Below are 24301 nucleotides of genomic sequence, written 5' to 3'. Positions count from 1 at the left end.
TAAGCTGCACAGAGGCCCTGATGTGCATCCCAGAGAACTGGCACTCTGTGGGTCTGGGGGCAGCTCCGCAGCCGTTCTTCCATGACCCCGTCCCTCCATCTGCCTGGCAGGGGCGGTATGATCCAGACGTGCGAGCAGTACCAGTTCGTGCACCATGTCATGAGCCTCTACGAGAAGCAGCTGTCCCGCCAGCCCCCAGAGTGACCACACACCTCCCCGAGGTCCTCTGGTACCTCCCAGCCTGAGTTGGGGCCCTCCTCGCAGCCACACCCGGGGCCCCGCCTCAGGTCCCGGCCTGCTCCCCGTCCTTCCCGCTTCCTCCTCTTCAGTTTGCTCCCCCTCCCCTGCTGCCTCGGCCGGAACCCTGCCCCCCCACCCCAACATAGCTCTTCCTACTGTACATCCTGGGGAGTGGGGAGGGTGGGGGAGGGGTGTGCCAGGCCAGGCCTGGGGCCCCAGGGCCTGACCCAAACCGCGTGACCTGGGGCCTCAGTTTTTAACGATGGTTCCACTGCTACTTGATCCAAAACGTTTCCCTGCTGCAATCCCACGTGTCCTGCCGCAGCGTGTTCTGTCTGTCCATCGTCTCTGCTGTCTGTACCGAACACTGTGTCTCCTCAGCCCGGGAGAGGGGTCGTGAGCTCCAGCCCCCCAGTGGCCCTGGCACAGGTGCCTGCCTCAGGCCCCCAGCCCCGCTTCTCCCAGCAGACAGCTTGCACTTTGCCCCTAGCTCCCGGGACCAGGATGGGAAGGAAGGAAGGGCCTGAAGACCCAGAGGTCAGGCACAGGGAGCTCCTGAGAGGTTGGCAGAAAGATCTCTGCTGGGGAGAGGTCTCTGGGTGGGGGTGGAGGAGGAGGATTGCATCCAGGGGGACCCCCAGGTATCAGACGCCCTCAGCAGGCAGTGACTAGCCTGTGGGGCAATGGTGAGAAAGGGGACACATAGGGGAGAATGAACCCAGGGGACCTGGGCCACAGTGGGAGACGGCGAGCTCCGAGGGTAGGGTGGGAACTCAGCCCCCCGTCCGTGTGAAGCATTTTTCTGTGTTGCTGTGGGAAACCCCTCCCAGAAGTCTCACCGTGTGTAGCTCTGCGTGTGTCCCCGTGTTCATGCGTGTGTTGAGAGCCCGTCAGCAGGGCATGCATGACTCTTTGGCAACATGTGTTATCTTGGAGCCACGTGTTTTTATTGGTGACTTTAAATATTTATTCCATGGCAGACAGAGACATTTGGTGTCTTTTTATAATTTGCTCATGGTCATTGAATAGAGCAATAAATGGAGCATTTTGAGCAAAACTAGCCTCCTGGGTCTGTGTGATTGCCTCTCCCCTCCACTTCCTGCCTCCTTGGACCCCCATCTTCTTGCCCCTCCTACTAGTACAGATGTGCGCACACTCGCGCGCGCACACACACCCACGCGCGCACACACACCCACACACCTCCAGGCCCTTGAGATCCCTAGTGCCCCCTTGTGGAGGTTGGGAGATGGCGTGAATCCAGATTTGAAATTCCAAAGTCCACTGCACAGAATTCTCACACACCAGCACCCTCGCACCCAGCCAGGAGCCAGGGGCCCTGCAGAGCCACAGGGACAGATGTTGGAGGCTTTCATAGAAGGAAAAGTGTCTGGCAGGCCACCAGCTTCGACAGAGGGGCCAGAGATGTCAAGGCAAGAACAGTGGGACCTTCAGATTACACAGGCCCCTCCCTGTTGCCCAGCCCACTTATTTGCCCTGCAGGTCCCAACAGCAGCTGCAGCCCAGCAATTTGCCTTTTAAGGCCTGGGCTGAGAGTAGTCCCACTCAAGGAACCTGGAGAATCTGCCCCTAGACCAAGATCCTGTGCCTTCCAGACACTCCCACTCTATTCTTACCCCAGCTCCCACGGATGCAGCAAATGTAGCTGTCCTGCCCTTGCTGACCGGTGTGGGTCATCCCAGGGCAAGAGGGAGTCCAGGGCAGGACTGTTGACCAACCAGCAGGTCCTTACAAGGTTGCAGAGCCTTGAATGGGCTGGTCGAGGGTCTGGGCTGCAGGTTCACTGCAGACAATGAGGAAGGAACAGGGGAGTGGCTTAGACAGCTGGGATGGAGGTCCCAGAGGAGAGGGCCTGCTCTCCAACTGCCCTCCAACAAAGGATGGACCCTCCTACCCCCCTCGGCCCAGATCAGGGGATTGAGTGGCAAGAGTGGGATGGGGAGGAAGAGCTAACATTTCCCTTTCTCTCCCGGGGGCGGCCCCATGTGGCCACTCAGGTTGGGCAGGTACCAAGTGCAGAGCACGGCAAGAACGGCATGAACGGTGCTCCCTGGACTCTCCCCCACTCACCCCCTCCTGGTCCCTGGAAAACACAGACCTGTTGTTTTGCTTCCCAAGCCCTGTTGGACACACACACGACCCTGAGCCCCTCAGCTCAGAGAGGTCCCACCGAGCAGCAGTGAGAACCCATACCTCTGCACAAAGGAACAGAAAAAGTACCCCGGGACCACCACGCTCCGCCACCTGCCTGCCCAGACCCCTGCACTTCCTCCAGCCCTGGCCCCAGCTGCCCCTCAAAGCAGTGTGCCAGCTGGCTGGGGCAGCTGTGGAGCCTGAGTAAGGGATCACCCCCAGGGGGCCAGACATTTAAGGAACCAGTGACTCCTGGTGGCCACATTGCTGGGACAAAAGAAGAAGGAGACTGGTCAGTCTACAGCCCAGGCACCAGCTGGGTCTCCAAAGTCGTGGGTGGACACAGCCTTTGAGGGTTAGAAGGGACTGGTGACCCAAAGGTAAGACTTCCCTCTTCCCTGAGGAAAGGGGCAGAGTGTGCTTTCTGAGCCCAGAGGGGGACAGCAGGAGCTGGGGCTGGGGAGATGTCTCTGAACCCAGAGGGACCAGGTAGAGAGATGTCATCAGCTGAAGGGGTAAAGTTTAGCCCCAAACCTTCTGGCCTGGAAGAAGGCTTTGGGGTCCTCTGGAAGAGCACTGGACTGGGAGTCAAGGGGCCAGGATTCTAGTCTGAGTGACCTTGGATAGGTTATTTCTCAGATGTCAGTTTCTCATATAGAAAAAATTGGGGTTTAAAAACTGCCCCTCTGTGGCAAAGGAAATGGCAACCCACTCCAATATTCTTGCCTGGAGAATCCCATGGACAGAGGAGCCTGATGGGCTATATAGTCCATGGGGTTGCAAAGAGTTGGACATGACTGGGCAACTAACACTATGTTGTACCTAAAGATTCCCACATGCCATGACAAAAAGCAATGATACCATGTGCTGCAACTGAGACCCAGTGCAGCCAAATAACTAAAAATAAATATTAAAAAAAAAACTGTAACTCTGGTTAAATAGAAGATGGTATGTATACCTATTTGATGGAATACTGTGTAGGTGTTAACAAGAATGGGAAAACTTTATAAACAGGAATGGAAAGACCTCCAAGATGTACAAAGTGAAAAGAGGGCTGAATAGCATGTATAATAGGCTACCTTATATGTAAAAAAAGGGGGGATGAAGACAAAAACATATTCAAATTTGCATGAAAGAGCTCCAGAAGGAGCATAAAGACCATAAGTGGTTACCTGTGGGGGAGGGCTAGGAGATGGAGGGCCTCGGGAGCATGAGGGAGCCTCTTTACATAGATGTTTCTATTGTTTTGTTTTTTAACCATGTGATTGAATTACCAATTCAAAAATTACGAGAAATAAAGACTCAACCTCCGTCTTTATCATATCGGAAAGGAAAGCAGAGCTGTGGGAAGGTGCTGTCATTTGTCTTAGCATTCCCCCAATGCCAGGGCTCCCCAGGGCCCAGCAAGAAGATCCACAGTTTCCTTTCAAGGCCAGCTCCAGTATGGCTTAGTCAGGAAGTTCCTTCTCAGGTCTGACTTCATTCCCTCCTGATGAAGCCTCCAGCACTGCCCCACCCAGCAGTTCCATGTAGCTATCAAAAGGTATCCTCAGCTCCCTCTGGGCCTTGCTGGGTTCACTGGGTAAGTACAAACCCTATCTCGTCCCCCCTCCAAGAATCTGGAATGGTTTGGGGTTACTCAGTGAGAGATAGGCCCATTGGTCCTTGTAGCCAACCAGGGAAAAGGAGATACCAAGGGAAGAGAAGAGAGGCCAGAGGGAAGAGGCTTGCCACCCAGCCTCTCCTCACCCTCCCTGTAAACAGTCATCTCTCTCTGTGTTCACCTGTTCTGTCCATTCCCCTACCCCCCCTGCTGCCCCCCCTCCACACAAACATCTCTGAGTCTCCCTCCCAATCCCTTCCTTGTCCTTCATGGCCTCATCCCCTCCCTGGTCGTCCCAGGTGAGTGCCCACGCCTTGTCACCATGACGACCACAAGCAGATGCTTCAGGGGCACGTGTCCATGGAGTTCTCCAGCTCTACCACCCACATGCAGACCTTCTCCTAGACAACCAAGATCATGGGAGGCAAATAGAGTGGGATGGCTGGTAAGGGGGCGGAATTAGGTAGAGGCAGCCTTTCTTCCTCTCATCTTTGAGACCAACGGGCCCTTCAAAAGCCCAAGATACCACCAGCAACCTTCCCAACCTGTGCTTCTAATCTGTGATTTGATAAAGCTAAGCCAGCCGGATGCTTGTCCACAAATGCTATCTCAAGGAAAACAGCTTAGGAAAAATCAATCACATGGATGTGTATAAGTGATTGAACTCTTAATTGCAGGAGATCAAAGCCATAGGCAAATGCACAAATTCCTGATGGTAGAATTTCAGGCATGGAGGAAGGTAGGGAGGTACCCACCTTATCTACTTAAGAATAATGCTGGCCCTGCTCCACTTAAGAAAGAAAAGACTTGGTGCTGCCAATGGAGAGAAGATGAATACATAAACAAGTGACTTGAGCTTCCAAGTGTTCAGATTTGGGGACCAGACTTAAGGGAGGGAAGATCCAAGGGAAAGCTGAGAAATGGTCTCAGAACAGAACAGATTGTTTTAGCCATGTCTCTAGAGGAAAGTGATTCAAAGATGGCCAGGGACCAGGATATCAAATACCTGTCCTCCCAGTCATTCCTCCTCAGTCAGTCCTCTGTGCACAGAGGTCAAGGCCAGATAAGCAGCAACTCCCCCTGGCCAAGTGAGGCACAGCAAGTGGAACAGCCAGGACTCAGACCAGAAGCTGCAAACTCAAGTGACTATAATCTGTGATTCTCAGCCCTGATGGCACACCAGAACCACTTTAGTGTACGGGTAGGAGGAGAGGGGAGTGAAAAAAACAGTGACATGTGAGTCTCACCTCAGACGGTTAAATCTGGTAGTGTTTTTAAGATCTCCAGGAACCCTGATTTGCAGCCAGACTTGAAAACCACTGGCGGATAGCGTCCAGCAGGGAACATAAATGCATAAAAAAAATGTCTGAGGTGAACTGCCCAGAATGTAGCCCATCAAAAGGGACAGTCCCTCTCCACCTCCCACCGACTGTTGCCATGTAGAAATATACGTCCAGTGTTAAGGATCCACAAATTAGAATTTTTATGTGAAATCTCTCAATTTTTAGATGTAGGGCTCCTTTTTGTTTAAACATTAAAGGAAAGGAAGGTGAAGTTGCTCAGTCATGTCCGACTCTTGTGACCCCGTGGACTGTAGCCTACCAGGCTCCTCCGTCCATGGGATTCTCCAGGTAAGAATACCTGGAGTGGATTGCCATTTCCTTCTCCAGGGGATCTTCCCGACCCAGGGACTGAACCCAGGCCTCCAGGATTGCAGGCAGATGCCTTACCCTCTGAGCCACCCGGGAAGCCCGTTTAAACGTTGGAAAGGTCAAATAAAAAACATCAGTAGACCAGCTGCAGCCTGTAGACCTCTGGTCACTATTTAATGCTACTGGGGGACCAGAACGTCCAGGAGAGGAATCCAAAGAGACCCATAAAATCCAAAAAAGAAATCTCCTTCTAAAAAAAGGGCGGGGGGTGGGGAGTAGAATGGAAGACCTTGACCCAGTCAAGATCGTAAAAATTGGCCATTGAGGGATGGATGAGGCTTTGGCTCCCCTAGTGGTTGGCATCTGCCATAACACAATGACCCATGACCTCTAAGGTCCTCGTTTCTTGGCCAAAGCGTTTCCTGTTCTCGCTGACCTAGAATGCTCCACCGTCCTCTCGAGAAAAGGTCCCCAGGCTAAGTTCTGCCTGGAGTCCATTCTGACCTCTCTCGCCCGTCGTCGGCACAGAGGAAGTCGTGAGGAGGAAGTTCTCCAGCTCCACAGAGTTCTTCAGCTTCGTGACCCGAAGTTCAAACATCTCTGCTGGCAAGAACGTCCTGGAGTTCCTGGAGAAGCCTCAGCCGGTCGCCTCACCCGACGGTATGTCCCTCCCCGAGTCTCCCCAAGGCCCCGGGTGCTTCCCTTTCTATCCTAGTGCCCCAGCCCCTCGCTGCTGCTGCCACCCCCGCCGTTTTCCCCCCAATACACAATCACTGGCAGAGACAGGCTAAAGGTCTCTCCCCAGCCCAGAGCTGGGAGCAGGTAGAGGTGCAGCTTCCAGGCAAAGAGGCAAAAATAGGTGCCCACTGCAGGAGAAGGAAATGGCAGCCCACTCCAGTGTTCTTGCCTGGAGAATCCCAGGGACGGCGGAGCCTGGTGGGCTGCCGTCTATGGGGTCGCACAGAGTCAGACACGACTGAAGCAACTTAGCAGCAGCAGCAGCAGCAGGGGATGAAGCTGTGTTCCGAGTCTGGGCACAGGGGAACCCCAAACCCAACGTCTCCTGGGAGAGAGAGAGCGGCATACCCATTAAAGAGTCTGCCAAGATCTTCTACAACAGCATGAACAAGGAGCACGTGTTGAAGGTGTCAGGTCCAGTGACCCCTAAGGCCAGAGGCCAAGAGCCTGGGAGGGGCCCCAGGTCCTCTCACAGCCAAGAGGTCCACAATGGAGACCCAAGAGCTGGGAGATGAGAAAAGGGGCTCTCAATGCCCTAGAGGAGGGGCAGGATAAGAGAGGCCGAGTCAGGAGCTAGGGCGTCCTTGCCAGAGTGAGCAAGGGGCCAAAATTAGGGGCGGAGCAAGGCTGAGCTAGGGCAATGCCAGAACAAGGAGAGGGCAGGACAAAATGGAAAAGAGAGAGGTTCCAGCAGGTGAATGAGCCCCAAAGGAACGTGAGACCAAAGCTATGTGTGTGGCTAGAAGGGAATGAGACCATGGTGTGTGGAACCAGGCTGAGGTGAGGTGCGACCTGCACGAAGGGAAGGGCTAGTCATAGAGTGGAGGTAAGGGTGGGGATTCCTGGGTTCTTCCAGGGAACGTTCCAGAAGAGCAATGCCAAGGGCCGATCATCCTAAGGTCTAAACATCTTCTGCAGCCCCTGGGCCCAGACCCTTTGAGGAAAGGGCGGAATGGGCCCCTGGGGGAACTAGGCCTATAATTACTTCTATTCCTGGATCTACCCTGACTTCCCACTGTGAAAGGGACAGAGCCTCCCCTCTCCCCACCCACGCCAGTTGCTTCCTTCCCCTCCCAAAGACCCATCATTGGACCTTAGCACCACCCACAGCACACCCAAGCTGCCCCAGAGCCCCCTACTGGCCAGCCACTCCTTACACGAGCTCATTCAGTCAGCAAGCCCTTTCAGGAAACCCACTGGTACCTAAGCATCTTTCTATAGGTGCCAAGACAGCCTTGTTCACCCTGATTTCCTCAGGCTCAACCCAATACCTGACACAGAGGAGTAAGTCTATGTTAAATAAAGAAGCACTCAGCCCAGTGCCAGAAACTGCAGATAAAGTTGCAACTCAGAGGAAGTCCTTGTCTTCAGGGAGCTCCCAACCAAGGGGGAGAATCCAATGTGGAATCAGGCTTCAAACAGACATACTCACTGACTGCTCCCTGGCACCTTCCAATCATAGAGACGCCTCAGTCCTCTACACATACATCCAACACTCAGCTCCTCCCCATCCCCCCAAAACATCCTGTTGCCCTGTGGTTCCCTCCCCCACCCCCTACTAATGGTCTGACTGATCCAGCTGGAGTCACTGACCTCGGATGACTCTGACAACTACAAGTGCATAGCAAGCAATGAGCATGCAGACACCATCTACACCGTGTCCTTGCTGGTGACCGAGGGTGAGCCAGTCCAATTCTCCTGGCCTTTCCTCTTGGGGACCAAACTACCCCTGTCTGACCCTGTCCCTCTGTCTGTCCTCAGGTCAAGAAAAATTGGATTTCAAAAAGATGTTGAAGAAGAGGTGAGACTGGGAGGCTCCTCTTTCCAGGGTGTGGTCCCTCCACCCTCCAGACTGGAGCTTCTAGAAGGCTTTTCAACAGGGCCCTGAGTTAATGGCCCAGGCTCCAAGAACCCATGGAGTAGGGAGGGGCATCTCAAGGTTGGGAGAGCCTCCCTCTATCTTCAGAGAAAGGCACTAAATCCAGGCTTGGCACCCACTTCCTTCCTTCTAGTGGAACCCCCTGCTCCCCAGAAGAAGCAGAAAAAGGTGACAGATGAGGAAGAGAGGCTGAAGATTTTTTCCAAGGTGCCCAAGAAGGACTTTGAGAAGGTCTGCATGGAGTATGGTTTCCCCGACTTCCGGGGGCTGCTCAAGAAGCTCAAAGGGATGAAGAAAGTGGAGATGGAGGTCAGTGGCCATCAGGGGGAAGGGGGCTGCAGGCCGGGGGCTGGGCCTTACCAAAAGGCTAGTGCCTTTGGGACTCCTGGTGGCAAGGTCTCCCCATTCTGCCCATGCCTAGTCAAGGGCATTCTCTACTCCCAGGGCAGTGAGGAACTCAGGTCACCTTCCTTCCACCTCTTTTCTCTTGACTGCTCCCTAATATATTTGCATCGACTTTGGAATCTGACAGACCTGGGTTCAAAGTCCAGTTCTACTGCCTTATTAACTGAGTGAACTTGGGGGTCTCGCCAAACCTGTTTATTCATCTGCAAAATGAAAATTGTTTTTGCCCTTTTCATTTGTTTTTATGTTGTTGTTCTCACTCATTCATTCAATCAGCTTGTCATTGTGAAACATCTGCACCAGAATTAGAGGACCTATACATTGGAACCTCTGTACTCAGTAACTGTTCCTCGAATGGTGTTCCTTTTTCTTCCCTTATCATGTCCATTTCCCCCTCGACCTTCAAGGTATTCTGTGTGGAGGGAGGGGAATGCAGCTATCTAACTAATCAGCCTAGTCATTTGTCCCCAGAAGCTCAGAGGGTTTCTCCAGGCCTGGGGACACAGACTGAGCAGATTCCAGATGCATCTGACCCCTGCCTTCTTGTTATGACACTCCCTCAGGCCATCTGAATTCTGAAACCCCTGGAAGACATAACAGCCAAGGTAGACACCACGATGGTCTCTGACTGCATCATGGAGCTGAAGGACCCCAATTCCAAAATGCTGTGGGTCAAGGTGGGGAGAGCACCTAGGGAGGGATATGATTGGAATATCATTTTTTCTCTTCACCCCTTTCCTTCCAAGACCCTCTCATTACCCATAAGCCCTGTCCTCTTTTCCATCCCATCAAAAGGATGCCATCTGGCAGGGCTGAAATGGGCTGGGAGCTGGGCTTTATTCTTAGGTGTTCCACTGGTTTGCTGTTTGATTTGAGATAATTACTCTCCTTTCTCGGTGTCTCAGCCTACCCATCTGAAAAGGCTGAATTAGACAGTCCTGAAGATTACTGACAATCTGGACCTCTAAGAGAAAGCATCTAGTGAACTCATGCATATTAAGAGTTCAGGCTTTGGGGGAGGTAGGAACCCTGGATCCCACTGAGCCAGATAATGAGGCTAGAAAGATGTTAGGGGCCTCTGACTGTGTTTGAGAGTCTTAGAAAGGTAGATATGGCACCTTTCAGCTTAGACTGGCCTTATGGAATGGAAGAGAAATCTCTTCTTAAATCCTTTCATCAGTTTTTCTACCTATCCCTGAGGCAGGATAATGAGCCACGGAGGATCCAGTACTTCATGAGGAAGTATGATGTGAAGCAGATGGGCACCGAGTACATACTGCCCGTTACCAATGTGAACATGAGTGATGCAGGCACCTACAGCCTGGCCATGGCCAACAGGCAGATGAATGCAGAGCTCATGGTGCTGGGCATGAGCGTGGGCACCAGGGGCCACAAGGAGGACATGGTCAGGGTCAGGGCAAAGGAATAACCAAGGATGAGGTCCATGGGGATATGGGAGGAAGGACTGTGGGGCTAGCACAGATTGCATGGGGTTGGGAGTTACCAGAGGAGAGAAACATGGGGTCTATGGAGAGGACTATGAGATAAAGTGCCGTGGGGCAATGTAGCACAGTGGTTAAGAGTACAGCCTCTGGAGTGGAACTACTGGAGTTCAAATCCTACCTTCTGTCACTTATGAGCTGTATATTTGGGACACGTGCTTCAACTTCTCTTTGCCTCAGTTTTCCCATCTGTAAAATGGGAGATAATAGTAGAATCTTCCTGTGTGAGAACTGGATGCCTTAATAGTGCCTGGCACATATCTAAAGTCACACAGAAACATATTCTTTCTAAACTTGCTGTTAATGTTATTGGGAAGGAGACCATATGAACATCATGGGACGGGACTTCAAGATTCACAAGCAGAACAAAAGGAAATATGTTTTCCCCAGCTGTGGGCTACAAGAGGCTAATGACACCTGAGTTTTTATGCCCCCTTCACCATCCTACCTCTTAGGAGGGATCAAGGATCAGCCCCAGGACTGCCCTTCCTACTCTTTGCCGCAGATAAGTCACTAAAGTTCTTGGGAGAGATGAATCTAGTGAAGGTGAAAGAGTGCCAGACAGCTGCGTTTGAGATCTGGCTCTCTAGGAAAGTGCCCGACTTTGTGTGGAAATTCAATGGAAAGGAGCTGAAGAGGGATGAAAAGTATGAAATCACCATGTCTGAGGATGGTCTGACCCACACGTTTAAGATTCAGGATGCCAGACTCAGGGATAGTGGTGAGTTCTCTGCCAAGGCAGCAGACCTAGTTCAGAAGACCCAGCTCACTATTGACCATGAGTAGTTGGGCCAGAGCTTGAGTGGTGGGCTTCATGCCACAGCAACCTCCATGTGGGCATCCATCCCTCCCTCCATCCATCCATCCATCCATCCATCCATCCATCCATCTATCCATCCATCCATGTATCTATCCATCTCCTCCTTGCAAGGTCCTTCGATGGATACTAGAAAAATAGAGTTCTCCTCTCTGCTAACTCCTAGCCTGGTGGGAGACGTAGGTGTGGAAATGGAATTAGAACAAAAGTTTTTAAGTAAGGAATCAAGACACACTAGGATCTTACTATCAGCTGGGAGATCATGAGCCAAGAAATTATTAGCCTTTATGGCCTCTAGTGTCATGTATCACAGCACATATCATATATTACATCTTGACTACATAAATTATTTTATAGCTAGTTTGGAGAGTTACACATGATGGTGGGTCACACATGTGAACCACTCTTGTCACATGTGACATGGAATAATCATTGCTGTGATAGAGGGAGACACAGAGGCTGTGGGAACCCAGAGAAGAGGTACCACCTTGCAGTATCAGAAAGGATGTGGTAAGATGATGGCAAAGCTCTACCAAGAAAAATGAAAAGGCATTCAGTTTTCAGAGAAGGCGCAAGAGAAGAGAACATTCTCAGCAGAGGGAACAACATGTGTAAAGGTCCAGACACCAGAGAGACAATGCAGTTATGGCTGGAGGGCCAAGGGGCATTAGAGATATTGACTGCAGTGCTGTGAGGAGGTTACAGCTGTTGTCCTGTTTTACATATGAGCAAATAAACAGACTTAGGAAGTGAATACCCTGCATAGAGTCAGCTAGCAAATAAGAAGCAGATCTGGGAATCTCCATGTCGGGCACTTCTGTGAGTTGGGTACACATTTCATGTCACAGGGCCCTGTAGTTTCTGGGGTCAAAAAGAGGACCATGGCAGCATCTAGCTGCAGGGAAGAGTTGTAGGAGGCTGGAAGCAGAAGCAAGCATTTGTTTGTCTGTCCACAGGCATCCCTATAAAGCTTGTGAGCACCCTCAAGAATGTGCGTATGAAAGACAGGAGACGTGCCTGCCTTGAGTGTGAGCTGACATCCAAGGATGTGACCTTGTACTGGAAGAAGGATGGGCAGCTGCTGGCGCGAAGCTCCAAGTACAGCATGAACCATGAGGGCAAACGAGCAGAGCTGTTCATTGAGGATGCACAGCTCACTGACGGTGGAAGTACACTGTGGTAGCCATGCAGGATGGGGACCCCACTGAATACTACAGCACTGCTATGGTCACCATGGAAGGTATACACCAACCCTGTCAGTTCCCATTGACTAACCCTGCGCTTTCCTACCATGGGGTGAACACCAGTCCCCCGATGACATCAACCCTCCTCCAGACCTTGATCTATTTCTGCCTCCCCACTCTAACCATCCCCATTTCGCAAATTCTGACAGTTTCTACCTCCTAGACCCTAAATGTCCTTCATCTTTTGAACTCTATCTGAAATCCCTTGACTTCGTCCATCCTTTACTTCCAGACTCTGACCACCCCCAGCAAACCTGATTATCCCATACCCTTTGACCCTGACCAGGCCCTATTCACTATCCCTGGCCATTTCTCACTGACTCTGGCCACCCTCCACTCCCAATAAACCCTGGGCGTCCCACCGGCCAGCATAACCACAGCTAAACACCCCAGCTCCACTAAACATCTGCATCCCACCATCTAGTCTTCTTCACCTGAGCAGCCTGAGTTCCCACTGGCCATATGCTCTGACGATCAGCCCCCCATTAGCCATCTCCCAGAATTCCTGGTTACCATTTCCCAATGCCACTGACTTTCCCCCAAACCCTACCTATCAGCCCTAATCCCCCCACTGACCCATTACCCACGTGCCCATTTTTAAACATCCTGCTCATCATAAATGACTTTGATAGATGCCACCAGCCCTTTTCCCATAAGTCCCTTCCACCGCATACCCTAACGCAGCCCCGCCCAGTTCTCTCCAGGGCAGCTGGCCACCGTCAAGAGCGCAATGTCCGACGTGCACGCGGCCACCAGGAGCCCAGCTGAGCTGTGCATAGTGCGATGAGAAGGTGGAGGGCATGCGACTGGAGGATGGCAAGGAGGTCCAAGGCAGGAGCCAGGGAAGGGAGTGAAGGACGAAGGGACCGACCAGGCACACATTCGCACCCAAGACTAGCCCTCACCCCTGCAGACTTGTCCAGCGTGCGGATCCTGAAGCAGGATGCGGTACACGAGCTCATCTTCTTCAGTATGGGGCCAGATCGAGCTCGAGGGCAAGTACACCTTCAGGGCCAAGGGTGTAGAGAGGGACGCCTCGGTATTTCTTGCAGGTAAGGTCGCTGCCCGCTGTAGACAAAGCGAGACCACGCCTGGCCCGTCCACCTACTCCTAGCCCCTCCCCCATCCCCCACCCCTGTAACTCCTCCCCCAACCCCGTGCGCTCCTCCCCCACCCCTGCTAGGCGTGCCTTCTCTGCCACTCCTCCCTGCAGATCCGCCAACCGTCTACCGGTCCGTCCTGCAGGCACTGGCCGCGCACCCGGTGACCGTGAGGGTAGGCTACACCGCAAACATCAAGGTGCCCTTCCGGGCAAAGCCGCTGCCCAAAGTGACGTGGTACAAGGAAGGCAGGGAGATGACAGAAAAGGAACGCGTGTCCATGGAGCGCGGCGACGACCAGGCGCTGCTCACCATTTCAAAGTGCGTGCGAGAGGACAGCGGCCCGATCCTGCTCAGGCTCAAGAATGACCATGGCTCCGCCACAGCCACTCTGCATCTCAGCGTGCTGGGTGAGCACAGGGCACCGGCTTGGCCAGGCTGGGGACACCCGCTGCCCTGGGCCCAGGGCACCACGCAGGCTGAGGACAGAGTTGGAGTCTGGGTTGAGAATGGGACTAAGTGCTGGCTTTACAGCCAGAAGACGACCGCTTCCTAATTCCCTAACTCGGTGGCCTTGGGCAAGTCAATTAACTTTCCTGAGCCTCAGTTTCTCATCTGTGACAGGGTGGTTGTTTAAAGTGCCTTTTTATGAGTGAATTTAAAGACTGTAGAAGAGTACACAGCACATTATTGATCTTCAGATGTTACTGAAGTATTGCAATTGACTTGGAGATGACCACACAGTTGGAAGTAAGGTAAAAATGAGGTGAAAGAGAGGTGGGGTTTAGGGATGAAAGTGAGGTTCGTTGGGAAGCATTTTGGAGTTGGAAGTGAAACGGAGTGAAGAGAGTAAGATAGGGTCGAGGATAAAGTGAAATTGGAGAGAAAGCTGGAATGCAGGTAGAAATGGGATTTGGGATGGTCTGAACATAACATTAAGGAAAGAGATGCGGAACTGGCCTTAGTGAACTCATATTCAATGTGCAACACATACATACCATCACCACCTCCCCCACCTGCATCTCCATCAGGTGGTGGGCTGGGATGGAGTAGGTTTCAGTTCAGTTTGGCAGCATGACTGAGCACCTCCTCTGTGTTCTCAGTGCTGCGGACACAGGGATGAATTATCCCCAGCAGTCCCCCAGCCTAAAAGGGATAAAGAAAAAAAAACCAGCAGACATGGAATTACAAAATAAACCGTTATACTGGAGTTCTGGAAGCTGAGAGGAGGGGAGACCTTAGAAGAGGACAAGTGGGAATCAGCTGAGGCAGGGGCCCCTCAGGTCTCCAATTCACCCATTTCTAGGCAGATAAGAATCTTTGTGAGGGCAAGAATCAAGCTATTTGAGCTGGTCTTAGGCAGACAGTGACACAGAGAAGGACAAGAGAGCTGCAAAGCTCAGGATCTAGCTATGTTCCAGTCTGGTGGACTCCAACCAGTGGGATGAAGCCCTTCTGGTCCTTTGCTCCAAAGCCCCATTCTGATGCTATCTTCTGTCCTGAGACCATCCCAAGCCTCCCTAAGGCCGGGTGGAGTTCTTGGAGCTTTCGGGTAATTGTGTGCACATGAAGTGGAAGGCCCCTAAGGACAACAGCCAGCGGCTTATAACACAGTTCATAGTGGAACCGAGGGCAGTCAGCAAGAAGTCCTGGATTAAGATTGGGGAGGTGGGCAGCAAAGTCACCAAATTCTCCACCAACAAGGTGGAAGCAGGGCAAGCTTACCAGTTTCCTATCCTGGCTGTCAATTCAGGAGGAGTGAGCTACCCGCTGGAGACAGAGGAAGTGTTTGCAGGAAATGCTATTGGTCAGTGAGATAGCTCACTGGGGACTCCAGAGGCCAGCGTGGGGGCCTTCAGCTGGTGAGAAATGCTAGTGGGGGATTCCACAGGGTCATCTCTAGCTGCCCTATGAGATAGATGAAGTCTAAAGTAAGAGCAAAACCGTGTTGGACAGAAATTCTCAACGTTTTCCAGTGAGGTCGCATGTACAACATACTCCTGTGTATATATCCAGAATTATGCACAACGGCAGAAAAGTAATTCCACTTGTTCCTCCATTCCAGAAATCATCCCTCATCCAAGGGAGAGCGATGTCACTTTAGGGATGACCTTGAACCCATTCTAATTGCTTTTTCCAAAGAAAACTCTTGACAACGTTGGCGTTTTAATTATGATCCCTAGTTAATTACTTGCTACAGGCCTCCCAACTGATCTCCATGTTTCTATGTGTCAAGACAGTACATTAAAAATTGTGCCACTGGGGATGACACAGGATGGAAAATTCAAGTCGTGGTTCTCTATCTTGGCTTGAATCACTTGAGGTCTCTAACACAATGCTGATGCCTGGACTCCACCCTAGGCCAATTAAATCAAGAGATACGACCCAGACACTAGTTGTTGGAGGGGTGTTTTGGGTTTTTTTTACTGCCCACTTGACATTAATGTACAACCAGAATTAGTTAAGAATCATCAGCTTGAGGTTTTTAAGGAGGGAACCAGAGCTCAGCATGAGGTGGACAACTGTCTACATGCTCCCCCTCCTAACCTGTACCCTCCCTCTCCCCCTCGGTCTCCCACAGAGCCCCCGGTCTTGCCTCCCAGCCTTAAGTGACTGACATGACCAATGAGGCCCCGACCGTCACATGGAATGCCCACACCCAAGATGGGGGAGCCCCAGTGCTCCGCTACGTTGTGGAGCGAAGGAAGAAAGGCATCTGTGGGTGCCAGTCAACAAGGACCCCATCCAGAGTGAGGTCCCAGAGAAAAAGGCCCAGGAGGGCCCAAGGGAGATTTTGCCGGGTGGACCCATGGACCCCTGCTGCTCGGAACATAATTCCTCCTCACATTTTTTTGCGGCTTTTAAGAGCAAACCGATGAACCCTCTTCCACATCCACTCACTCTGTGGTCTCCTATCACACGGACACCCCTCACCCCGGCCTCATGACCCCTCAAATTCCAATTTTAGGCACCAAGTATGCTGTGGATGATCTCCTGGAGGACACAGAATATGAATTCCGAGTTGTAGCTGTGACTAAAGCAGGCCCTGGACATCCAGTATGTCATCCAACTCAGTGGTAGCCAAGCACCCAGTGAGTGAGTATGGGGCTGCCAGCACATAGAGGAAATAGTCATTTGAGGTAGAAAGAGGGTTTCTTCTTAGGAAAGTCTAACAGGAGGGTGTCACACAGTGTCTACTCTCGGGGAGCTGCCAGCCTGATAGAGGGACAAGAAAGCCAGCAAATAAAGATTGAGTGTTAGGGACAGCAAGGAGGCAGCTGGAAAAAAAGTTTTTATCAAAAGTTGAGTATGTCTGGTTAGGTGACATGGTAGAGAAATGTGTGAGGACTGAGCACCGTGGTGGGGAAATGGTTGGGCAGGTGCTAAGCTCAGGTGGTGAGATGGGGACACTGCTCATGAATGGATGTGGTGGAGATGGTTGGGCTAAAGGCTGGAGTTTTGAATGCAGAGGGTTTGAGTACATAGCACATATTGAATTTGGAGGGTACTGACTTCAAGGCTGAATGTGTTGAGTCAGTGAGAAAATTAAATTTGGAGGTTGTTGAGGGTGCAAGCCTGGGTGCTGAACATGTCAACTGTGAGTGTTCAAAGTAGAGGTGGTGAGAAAGTTTTCAGGGGTATTGAGCGTGGGAATTGGGCTTGGGGTTGAGTGGGAAGAGTGTGGGTGCTGACGAGTTGTCTGTGTCACCCAGAACACCCCAGGCCTGGTGCCACGCCTGCACATGTCTGATTCCTCCAACACCAGCATCTCCCTGGCCTGGCAAGAGCCTGCAGAGGGAGACCCACCCTCTGGCTACATCCTTGAGATGAGGGCTGAAGACACCATGGAGTGGTCCAAGTACACATAGATCCCCATCTCAGGCACCTGCTACAAAGTGGGAGTCCTCACCGAGAGGCAGAAGTACTTCTTTCTAATCCTGGCGGTGAATGAGGCTGCGGTTGGGGAGGCAGTGGAGCTGGACGAGGAGGTCTGCGCCATACCACCACCAGGTGAGGAGATGCAGAGAGGGCTGGGGTCAAGGCCCCAACATCTTAGCTCCACCCCTTCCTCTCTGGGACCCCATCCCGTAGGAGACAACTGGGCAATGCTGTGATTAAGAAAAAGTTATCCATACTCGTGCCTGGACGGAGCTAAGGGTAACCCCAGGGGCTTCTCCACCAAAAACAAAACAATAAAATACCCCAAAAAACCAAAATCTCACTCATTGTGTGCCAGATAGTGTGTGTCAAAGGAGGTGGTAGGGAGATAGGGGAAAAAAACTACACAGGATCTGCCCTAAAGAGTCTTACATAATAATAGAGGGGACAGATGAGAAAAAAATAAGTGCTTCACAGCACTGCAGGGTTCCTAGCTGCCTGTCTGGCCTGCAGTGAGAGCATGAAGGGGAAAAGATTGGGAAAGGCTTCAGAAGGGTGGCTTAAACTTGAGTCTTCTGGATAGAGTGCTGCTTGCTCCCATCTTTGTCTTTTCCATCTCACCTGCCCCCAAGTTTGACCTCAGTGCCTGGTTGAGGAGTCACATGGTGGTTTGCGCTGGGACAGCCCTCTGCATCCACGCGGCCTTCTCTGTGAGTCATTCCTGACCCTGACCCCCAGATGCCCACCATTAAACCCAGATGGCTACCATAGCTGCCATAGCCTCTGCCTCTGCCCCTCGCCAGACCCCTGGCACCAGAGCCTGATAGGAGACTCCTGGACAATGGGAGGGGGCCTGCCCCCAAATACCACCCAGGTGACCCATGGTGCCATCTCCTGTCACTACCCAGGACTCCTCACCACCCAACGTGATCTGGCTGAAAGATGGCATCCCGACCAAGGGCCGGGAAATTATCACCAAGAGCAAAAACCACTCCCAGTTCCTCATCAACAGCACCAAGTGCTCTGACTCAGGAGTGTACCACATTGAGCTCCAGAATGTGTCTGGAGAGGTGTACCACGACTTCCACATGCGTGTGGCAGGTATGACAATGAGTAGAAGCCTGGGTAGACATCCCTGCTGACACTCCCCTCTGCTGCTGGAGTCTTACCACTGTAACAGCATTCCTTAAGGTAGTCAGGCTCCTTTGGCACCACAGAGCAAGACTCTTAGCTTTTGCCTTAATGGGCAGAGTTGTTTCCACTTTTTCTCAGTGTCTTGAAACCCCAGAGGCATTGAACTAGGACTAAGCCCTTGTTTCAGTTTCTGCAATCATATCTGGAGAGCTTCAGGGCATATGCAGAGTAGGGTCAGTGAGCAGAGAGAGAGGCGAGAATAGGTAAGAGGCAGCAGAGACAGACAGAAATGAGTCCATTAAGAATTAGGGTAACTGGCCTGTATGTTATTGGAAATACTTTCAAAGCGTGTGATGTGGTCACCTAGAAAGCCCTTTTGGGGAAACTTCACAATCCCACAGTGTCACTGCCATATAGCTTCATTAGAATTCCTGAACCACAGCTGAAATGAGCATCCTATTAATTTTTAGTTTCCCTGCAGATACCATTTAGAACTTTAATAATAAAGATGGTGGGTAAAACCTAAGAAAGAGCCTTTTCATCATCTTAAGTTGCAGGAAACTGCAGGTTTTGAGGTTTAACACATTGTGTATTCCTAAATTTACATTAATCACTATGCTAAAGAGTATGTGAAACATTCTTTTGCATTGATCCATTTTGTACTTCCCTCTGTTAAAAGCGTAACAGCCCCTCCAAATTGGGGTGACCTCTTACAGAGAATTGGAAGCTTTATAATAAAGCCCTAAACTCCCAAGGGATGAAGGGGTGAACTTTTATTAAATGGGCACTTTACCCAAACTATTATTATGATAGTTATTGTTAGCCTTTTTTTTGCAAGTGAGGAAATGGGTCTCCAATAGTAACTTGCTTAAGTTCACAGGGCTAGTAAATGACAGAGCTAGAGCTACACTTCATAAATAGTTCTGACTCCAAGACTCTGGCTGCCTGAGACAGATGGTGAAGGTGCCCCATCCCATCCTCTTTAGGCGGGTGGTTGGCATGGGGGCACGATATTTCGGCGGGGATGTGGAGCATGACATTCGGGCACGATATTTCCCCAGGGAGGCTGATGGATTTTCGGACCCTTCCAGATTTTCCGCGGCCACCCACAAACCTACAGCTGTTTGAGGAGGTCACCAACACGGTGACTCTGACCTGGAACCACAGCCCCGACCTGCAGGAGGGCAGCGAGGCCCACTACGCCATCATGGAGCGGGATGCCAGCACGGCTACCTGGTTCACGGCGGTCGACCGCGTCTTCAGCAACAAGTACACGGTGACCGACTCGCTCCCTGGCGGGAAGTACGACTTCGACTTCCGAGTGCTGGCCCAGAACGAAGCGGTGACTCCAATGATACCTGCCTGGCTCGTCAACAAGGACAAGAGTGAGTCTGGGGACTTAGGGGTTCAGATCTGTGATCCCTGATGACTCTGGAGGGGTGGGACTAACGTGGAGGTGGGGAGATCCCCCTGGGGGCGGGAAGGAGGGGCGGGGATGGCGGTGGGAGGCGGGGATGGCGGTAGGGAGGGGCGGGGATGTGGAGCTGAGAAGCTGTTCGAGTCGAGGGGCTAACTGACATCCTGATTGAGGATTCAGGGATGGTCCAAGAAGCGGGGATGACATCCAGAAACCCCGGGGGGAGGGTATTAAGGATTGGGCTAGCTGCAGGAAACTTGAAATATGAATCTAAATTGGAGAAAGCAGAGACGGTGGAGGCTGGGATGGCCTTGGGGAAAGCTTGGACAGGGGGCGGGGATCAGACGTGTACACCTGTGATTTATTCATGTCAATATATGGCAAAAACCACCACAATATTGTAAAGTAATCAGCCTCCAATTAAAATAATTAATTGGGGGGGGGGGTAGGAAAGCCAGCCAACAGCTCGGTCCTGGAAGCTGGTGGCCAGAAAGAAGTCTAGGATGTCCAGGTCTGCCTGGAAAAGCGCAAAAGCCCAGGGACCTGGTTTAGCTCTTGGAACCAGCAGTGGCGTGGGGGTGGGAGAGTGGCGAAGGGAGAATTTCAGGAACCACTATGAAGTCAGGGCCCTAGAGCTGACGGTGCGTGGGAATCTAACCCAGGTCATCGGGGTTTCACGAGCTGGGTCTCCGGGGTTTCACGAGCTGGGTCTCCGGGGCGTCTTCCAAGCTCTAGGCGGGAGCGCGGTGGGTGGGGACCTTGGGGTGTGCTCACTGCTCGCCGCATCCCCCACCCCTACCCGATCCCCACACAGTCGAGGACCTGAGCGCCAAGCTGAAGCCATACCAGCAGAAGGACTGGCGCCACGTGCCGCGCTTCCTGACCCCGCTCAAGAAGCACACAGTGCTGCGTGGCCAGAACTGCACTGTGACCCGCGCCTTCCTGGGGAACCCGCGGCCCAACGTCACCCTCTACAAGGGCCATGTCAACATCACGGCCAATTCCAAGTTCTGGTACAACTCCACTAGCGGCGTGTGCACCATCGTCATCCCCACCTGCACGCTCAAGGACAGCAGCCAGTACAACGTGCTGGTGGAGAACAAGCTGGGCAAGGACCACAGCAGCTGCAAGCTCACGTCTACAGTGAGCCCACCGCCAAGGAGGCCTGGAGGTGGTGGCCGCCCAGGCTGAGTCCTACCTGGGGCGCAGGCACAAAATGGCAGTCTTGTGGGAGGTTGATCTATTATTTTCCTAAGGCTGACACAATCTTTTATTTAATCTGCCATGGGGTGGTGTAAATATTCTCTAACTGACCATAGTTGGAACCACTCTGCCATCGTCTCCATATCATTTGTTATGTACCTGGCCCCTGCAGACTTGGGAGCTGGCAATCCCTCACGAGTCTGTAGTTTGCAACCCTTCAGTTCAGTTCAGTGGCTCAGTTGTGTCTGACTCTTTGCAAACCCATGGAGTGCAGCACACCAGGCTTCCCTGTACATCACCAACTCCAAGAGCTTGCTCAAACTCATGTCCATTGAGTCAGTGATACCATCCAACCATCTCATACTCTATCGTTCCCTTCTCCTCCTCCCTTCAATCTTTCCCAGCATCAGGGTCGTTTGCAACCCTTGGTGGGCCTAAACGTGCATTTGAAAAAAACAGCAGTGATCAGGTCTAAACCCGACTTGCCAAGCACAATCTCCCTGGCAGGGTTCTAAAAGGAATCTTTAATATTGACAAAATTTCAAAATATTTTGATGTGCAACCAAGACAAAACTATACTGGTCCAGGATAAGGATAGACAGGAGGCGCTGAAGGGAATAAAGGCTTCCCCCCAGGTAGCGCTAGTGGTAAAGACCCGTCTGCCACTGCAGGAGAGGAGGGTTTGATCCCTGGTTCGGGAAGATCCCCTGGAGGAGGGCATGGCAACCCATTCCAGTATTTTTGCTTGGAGATCCCATGGACAGAAGAGCCTGGTGGGCTACAGTCCCTGGGGTCGCAAAGTCAGACATGACTGAAGCACACGAGGGAGAAATGATAGGAGGGTGGCCCGCCCTCTGCACACAGGTGTGCCATGTTTCTATAACGTGTGCACAGGTAGGGGAAATGTTTTATTTCTTCCTACACATTCTACTGTCTTCACAGCTAGACAGCTAGTTGCATGAACTCTTTAAATGCAAAGATGACCTACCTTGCTCTTCCCCCTTTGCTTTAAGCCTCCTAGCTTTGTCATGATCCTTTAGATAAAAATCACCCCCCACCACCTACCTCTCCAGCCTCCTCCTCTGCCACTCTCTGAAGTCTCCATGGCATGTATTGGTGTCCATAGTCTCCATGTTTACAGACGGTAACCACCCTGTTACAGATGTCTTTCTCTGGGGAAAGGACTGTGTCCTGTTGCTCTGTCTCTCAAGTACTCAGCTAAGTGGCTGGCACTGAGATGATGCCTCCACAGTGGCTGCTAAACTGTGTAACAGAACTAGGCCAGGGAAGGCACCATGGGAGACATCCAGCTCTCATTCCACAGCTAGAGAGATCCCTGACAACTTAATTCTGGTTGTAAGCACATGGGCACAAGGCCCTGGCTCTAACACTAATCGGCCACGTGACCTTGGCAAGCCACTCTAAGCTTGTTTTCTCATCTACTTCTTGGGGCTGTTATGAGGATTAAATGAGATACTGCATAGAAGTGCCTGGCACAATGCATGGCATACATTAAATGAATAACTGGCAGCTCTTGGCCCCACACACTCGGCAGACCTTGGCAGACTGCAGCTGGGAAGGACTGAGGATCCTAGGCAGGGTCCAGCCCCTGGTTTCTGCATAGTGACTCAAAGTCCAGGAGTTTGGAGGTTCCCTTGTCCCTAGGGTCATTCACACTGACAAATACTTTCTTTGCTCTTTCAGACAAAGATGACAAGTCAATTCTAGCATCTGTCACTGAGAGTATGCAGAAAAAAATCAAAGTACCTTATGTGAGCTCCAGCCCAGCCCAGGTATCAGGACGATGTTGTGATGTGGGGCTTCTTGGCCTGTCCTCTGTGTGGCCCCAGTGAGGGAGGCCCTGTATGCTCTGTGGTGTTTGTCAACATAAACATTCACTGAAGGGATGGGACAATAAACTGACTGAGTGTGCCTTTGCATGTTCCTGACCATGGTGTGCAGCAGGGACCAAGAAAATGGACTTGGGAGCGCGATGGGGATACTCAGAACCCCAATCCCTGAGAGCCTGGTCCAAACCCACCCACATGGGGAGTGACCAGTCCCCTTTTGGCTGGGCCTTGTCCTGCCTTCCCTTCCTCTGCAACTACACTGTACCCTGCCCTCCCTCAGGGCTTAGCAGGGAAGTTTTCAACTTCCTCCCCAGCCTGCCCTTCCCATTTCTTGACTACAAGTAGGTATGTCTTCAGGCCCGGGATTTGAAGGGATCAGGACCTTGCTTCTTTAGTGTCCAGGGTTCCTACTGTCTGGGCTTCCCAGGTGGCTCAGCGGTGAAGAATTCACTTGCCAATGCAGGAACACAGGTTTGATCCCTGGGTCAGGAAGATCCTCTGGAGAAGGAAATGGCAACCCACTCCAGTATTCTTGCCTGGAAAACCCCATGGACAGAGGAGCATGGCGTGCTACGGTCCAGGGGGTTGCAAAGAGTAGGATACAACTAAGCAACTAAGCACACACTCATGCATATTCCTACTCTTTGAGAATTAAGAGAATCTGAAAGCTAGAAGGGATTGGTCATCCAGCTCACTATGTTTGACAGCAGCAAACTCTTCCTTAAAAAAATCTTAACCTACTGGACTTGAAACAAGGATGGGGGTCTTTGAACCTCCCTCTTCTACTTTATTCTTTTGCAAGCTCCCACCAGCAGAGCTTCCCTGGTGGTTCAGCTGGTAAAGAATCAGACTGCAAATGTGGGAAAACCTGAGTTCGATCCCTGGGTTGGGAAGATCCCCTGGAGACGGGAAAGGCTACCCACTCCAGCATTCTGGCCTGGAGAATTCCATGAATTGTATAATCCATGGGGTCGCAAAGAGTCGGATGGGACTGAGCGACTTTCACTTTCAGCTCCCAACGCTGATCTCTGTACAGATGCTAGTTTGAAAATTACTGATTTATCCAACACCCATACGGGGCTTGAGTCTATCACATCCCCACAACTGTACAACCCCTCTACTGATGGAGTATTCATCACCATCCATAACTTCCCTTTTTACTTCTGGGTCAGGGAGCTGCCCATTAAGATGAAAATGCCCCTGGAGTAGGGTGACACGTTATTCTGCCAGAGCTTCACATCTAAAGCATGAATCATACAATCTAATCTCATTCCTCCCAGCTGTTCAGCTGAGCCCAGACTCCAGGGAGGAGGACAAGCATGAAGGGAATCTGGATTATTTTGGAGCAGGCAGCAAATCTGGGCTAGGGAGGGGAGGAGGTAGGTAGCAGTAGAGGACACCAAGTAATGAGATGTGGGGCACCTGTGCACAGGGGAGGGCATTAAGGACAAATTTGGATAGTGGCAACTACTACCCATCCCCCATCC

The 24301-nt window shown here is 51.7% G+C and overlaps 2 protein-coding genes across 6 annotated transcripts in view; both read left to right on the top strand.

Moving 5' to 3' along the window:
• Nucleotides 1-1297, top strand: part of PTPN5 (protein tyrosine phosphatase non-receptor type 5) — a 58903-nt gene extending 57606 nt beyond the window's left edge. For all 5 annotated transcript variants that reach the window (XM_081533727.1, XM_081533726.1, XM_081533728.1 and 2 more), the window contains one exon: nucleotides 111-1297. In XM_081533727.1, coding sequence (XP_081389853.1) covers nucleotides 111-204 — 94 coding nt within the window. In that variant the 3' untranslated portion in view covers nucleotides 205-1297. The remainder of the gene's footprint in view (nucleotides 1-110) is intronic.
• On the top strand, nucleotides 953-22897 carry IGSF22 (immunoglobulin superfamily member 22). The gene is given in 29 exon segments (XM_081531154.1): nucleotides 953-1000; nucleotides 4334-4418; nucleotides 6175-6306; nucleotides 6655-6791; nucleotides 7964-8063; nucleotides 8146-8185; nucleotides 8398-8572; nucleotides 9232-9345; nucleotides 9873-10035; nucleotides 10676-10948; nucleotides 11944-12153; nucleotides 12156-12227; nucleotides 12936-13011; nucleotides 13013-13062; nucleotides 13145-13215; nucleotides 13217-13283; nucleotides 13445-13741; nucleotides 14836-15142; nucleotides 15913-16043; nucleotides 16046-16081; nucleotides 16300-16386; nucleotides 16389-16423; nucleotides 16725-16727; nucleotides 17045-17342; nucleotides 17832-17920; nucleotides 18119-18311; nucleotides 19436-19729; nucleotides 20576-20932; nucleotides 22669-22897. Coding segments are annotated over 29 exon segments (4089 nt in total). The 3' UTR covers nucleotides 22818-22897.
• Nucleotides 22898-24301: the final 1404 nt, after the last annotated feature.

This window comes from Giraffa tippelskirchi, chromosome 10 (genome assembly GCF_054371585.1).
Source record: "Giraffa tippelskirchi isolate mGirTip1 chromosome 10, T2T-mGirTip1v1.2.pri, whole genome shotgun sequence".
In the NCBI taxonomy this organism is placed as follows: domain Eukaryota; kingdom Metazoa; phylum Chordata; class Mammalia; order Artiodactyla; family Giraffidae; genus Giraffa; species Giraffa tippelskirchi.
Note: the sequence above shows the minus strand (reverse complement) of the source record. Positions and strands in the feature narration are given on the sequence as shown.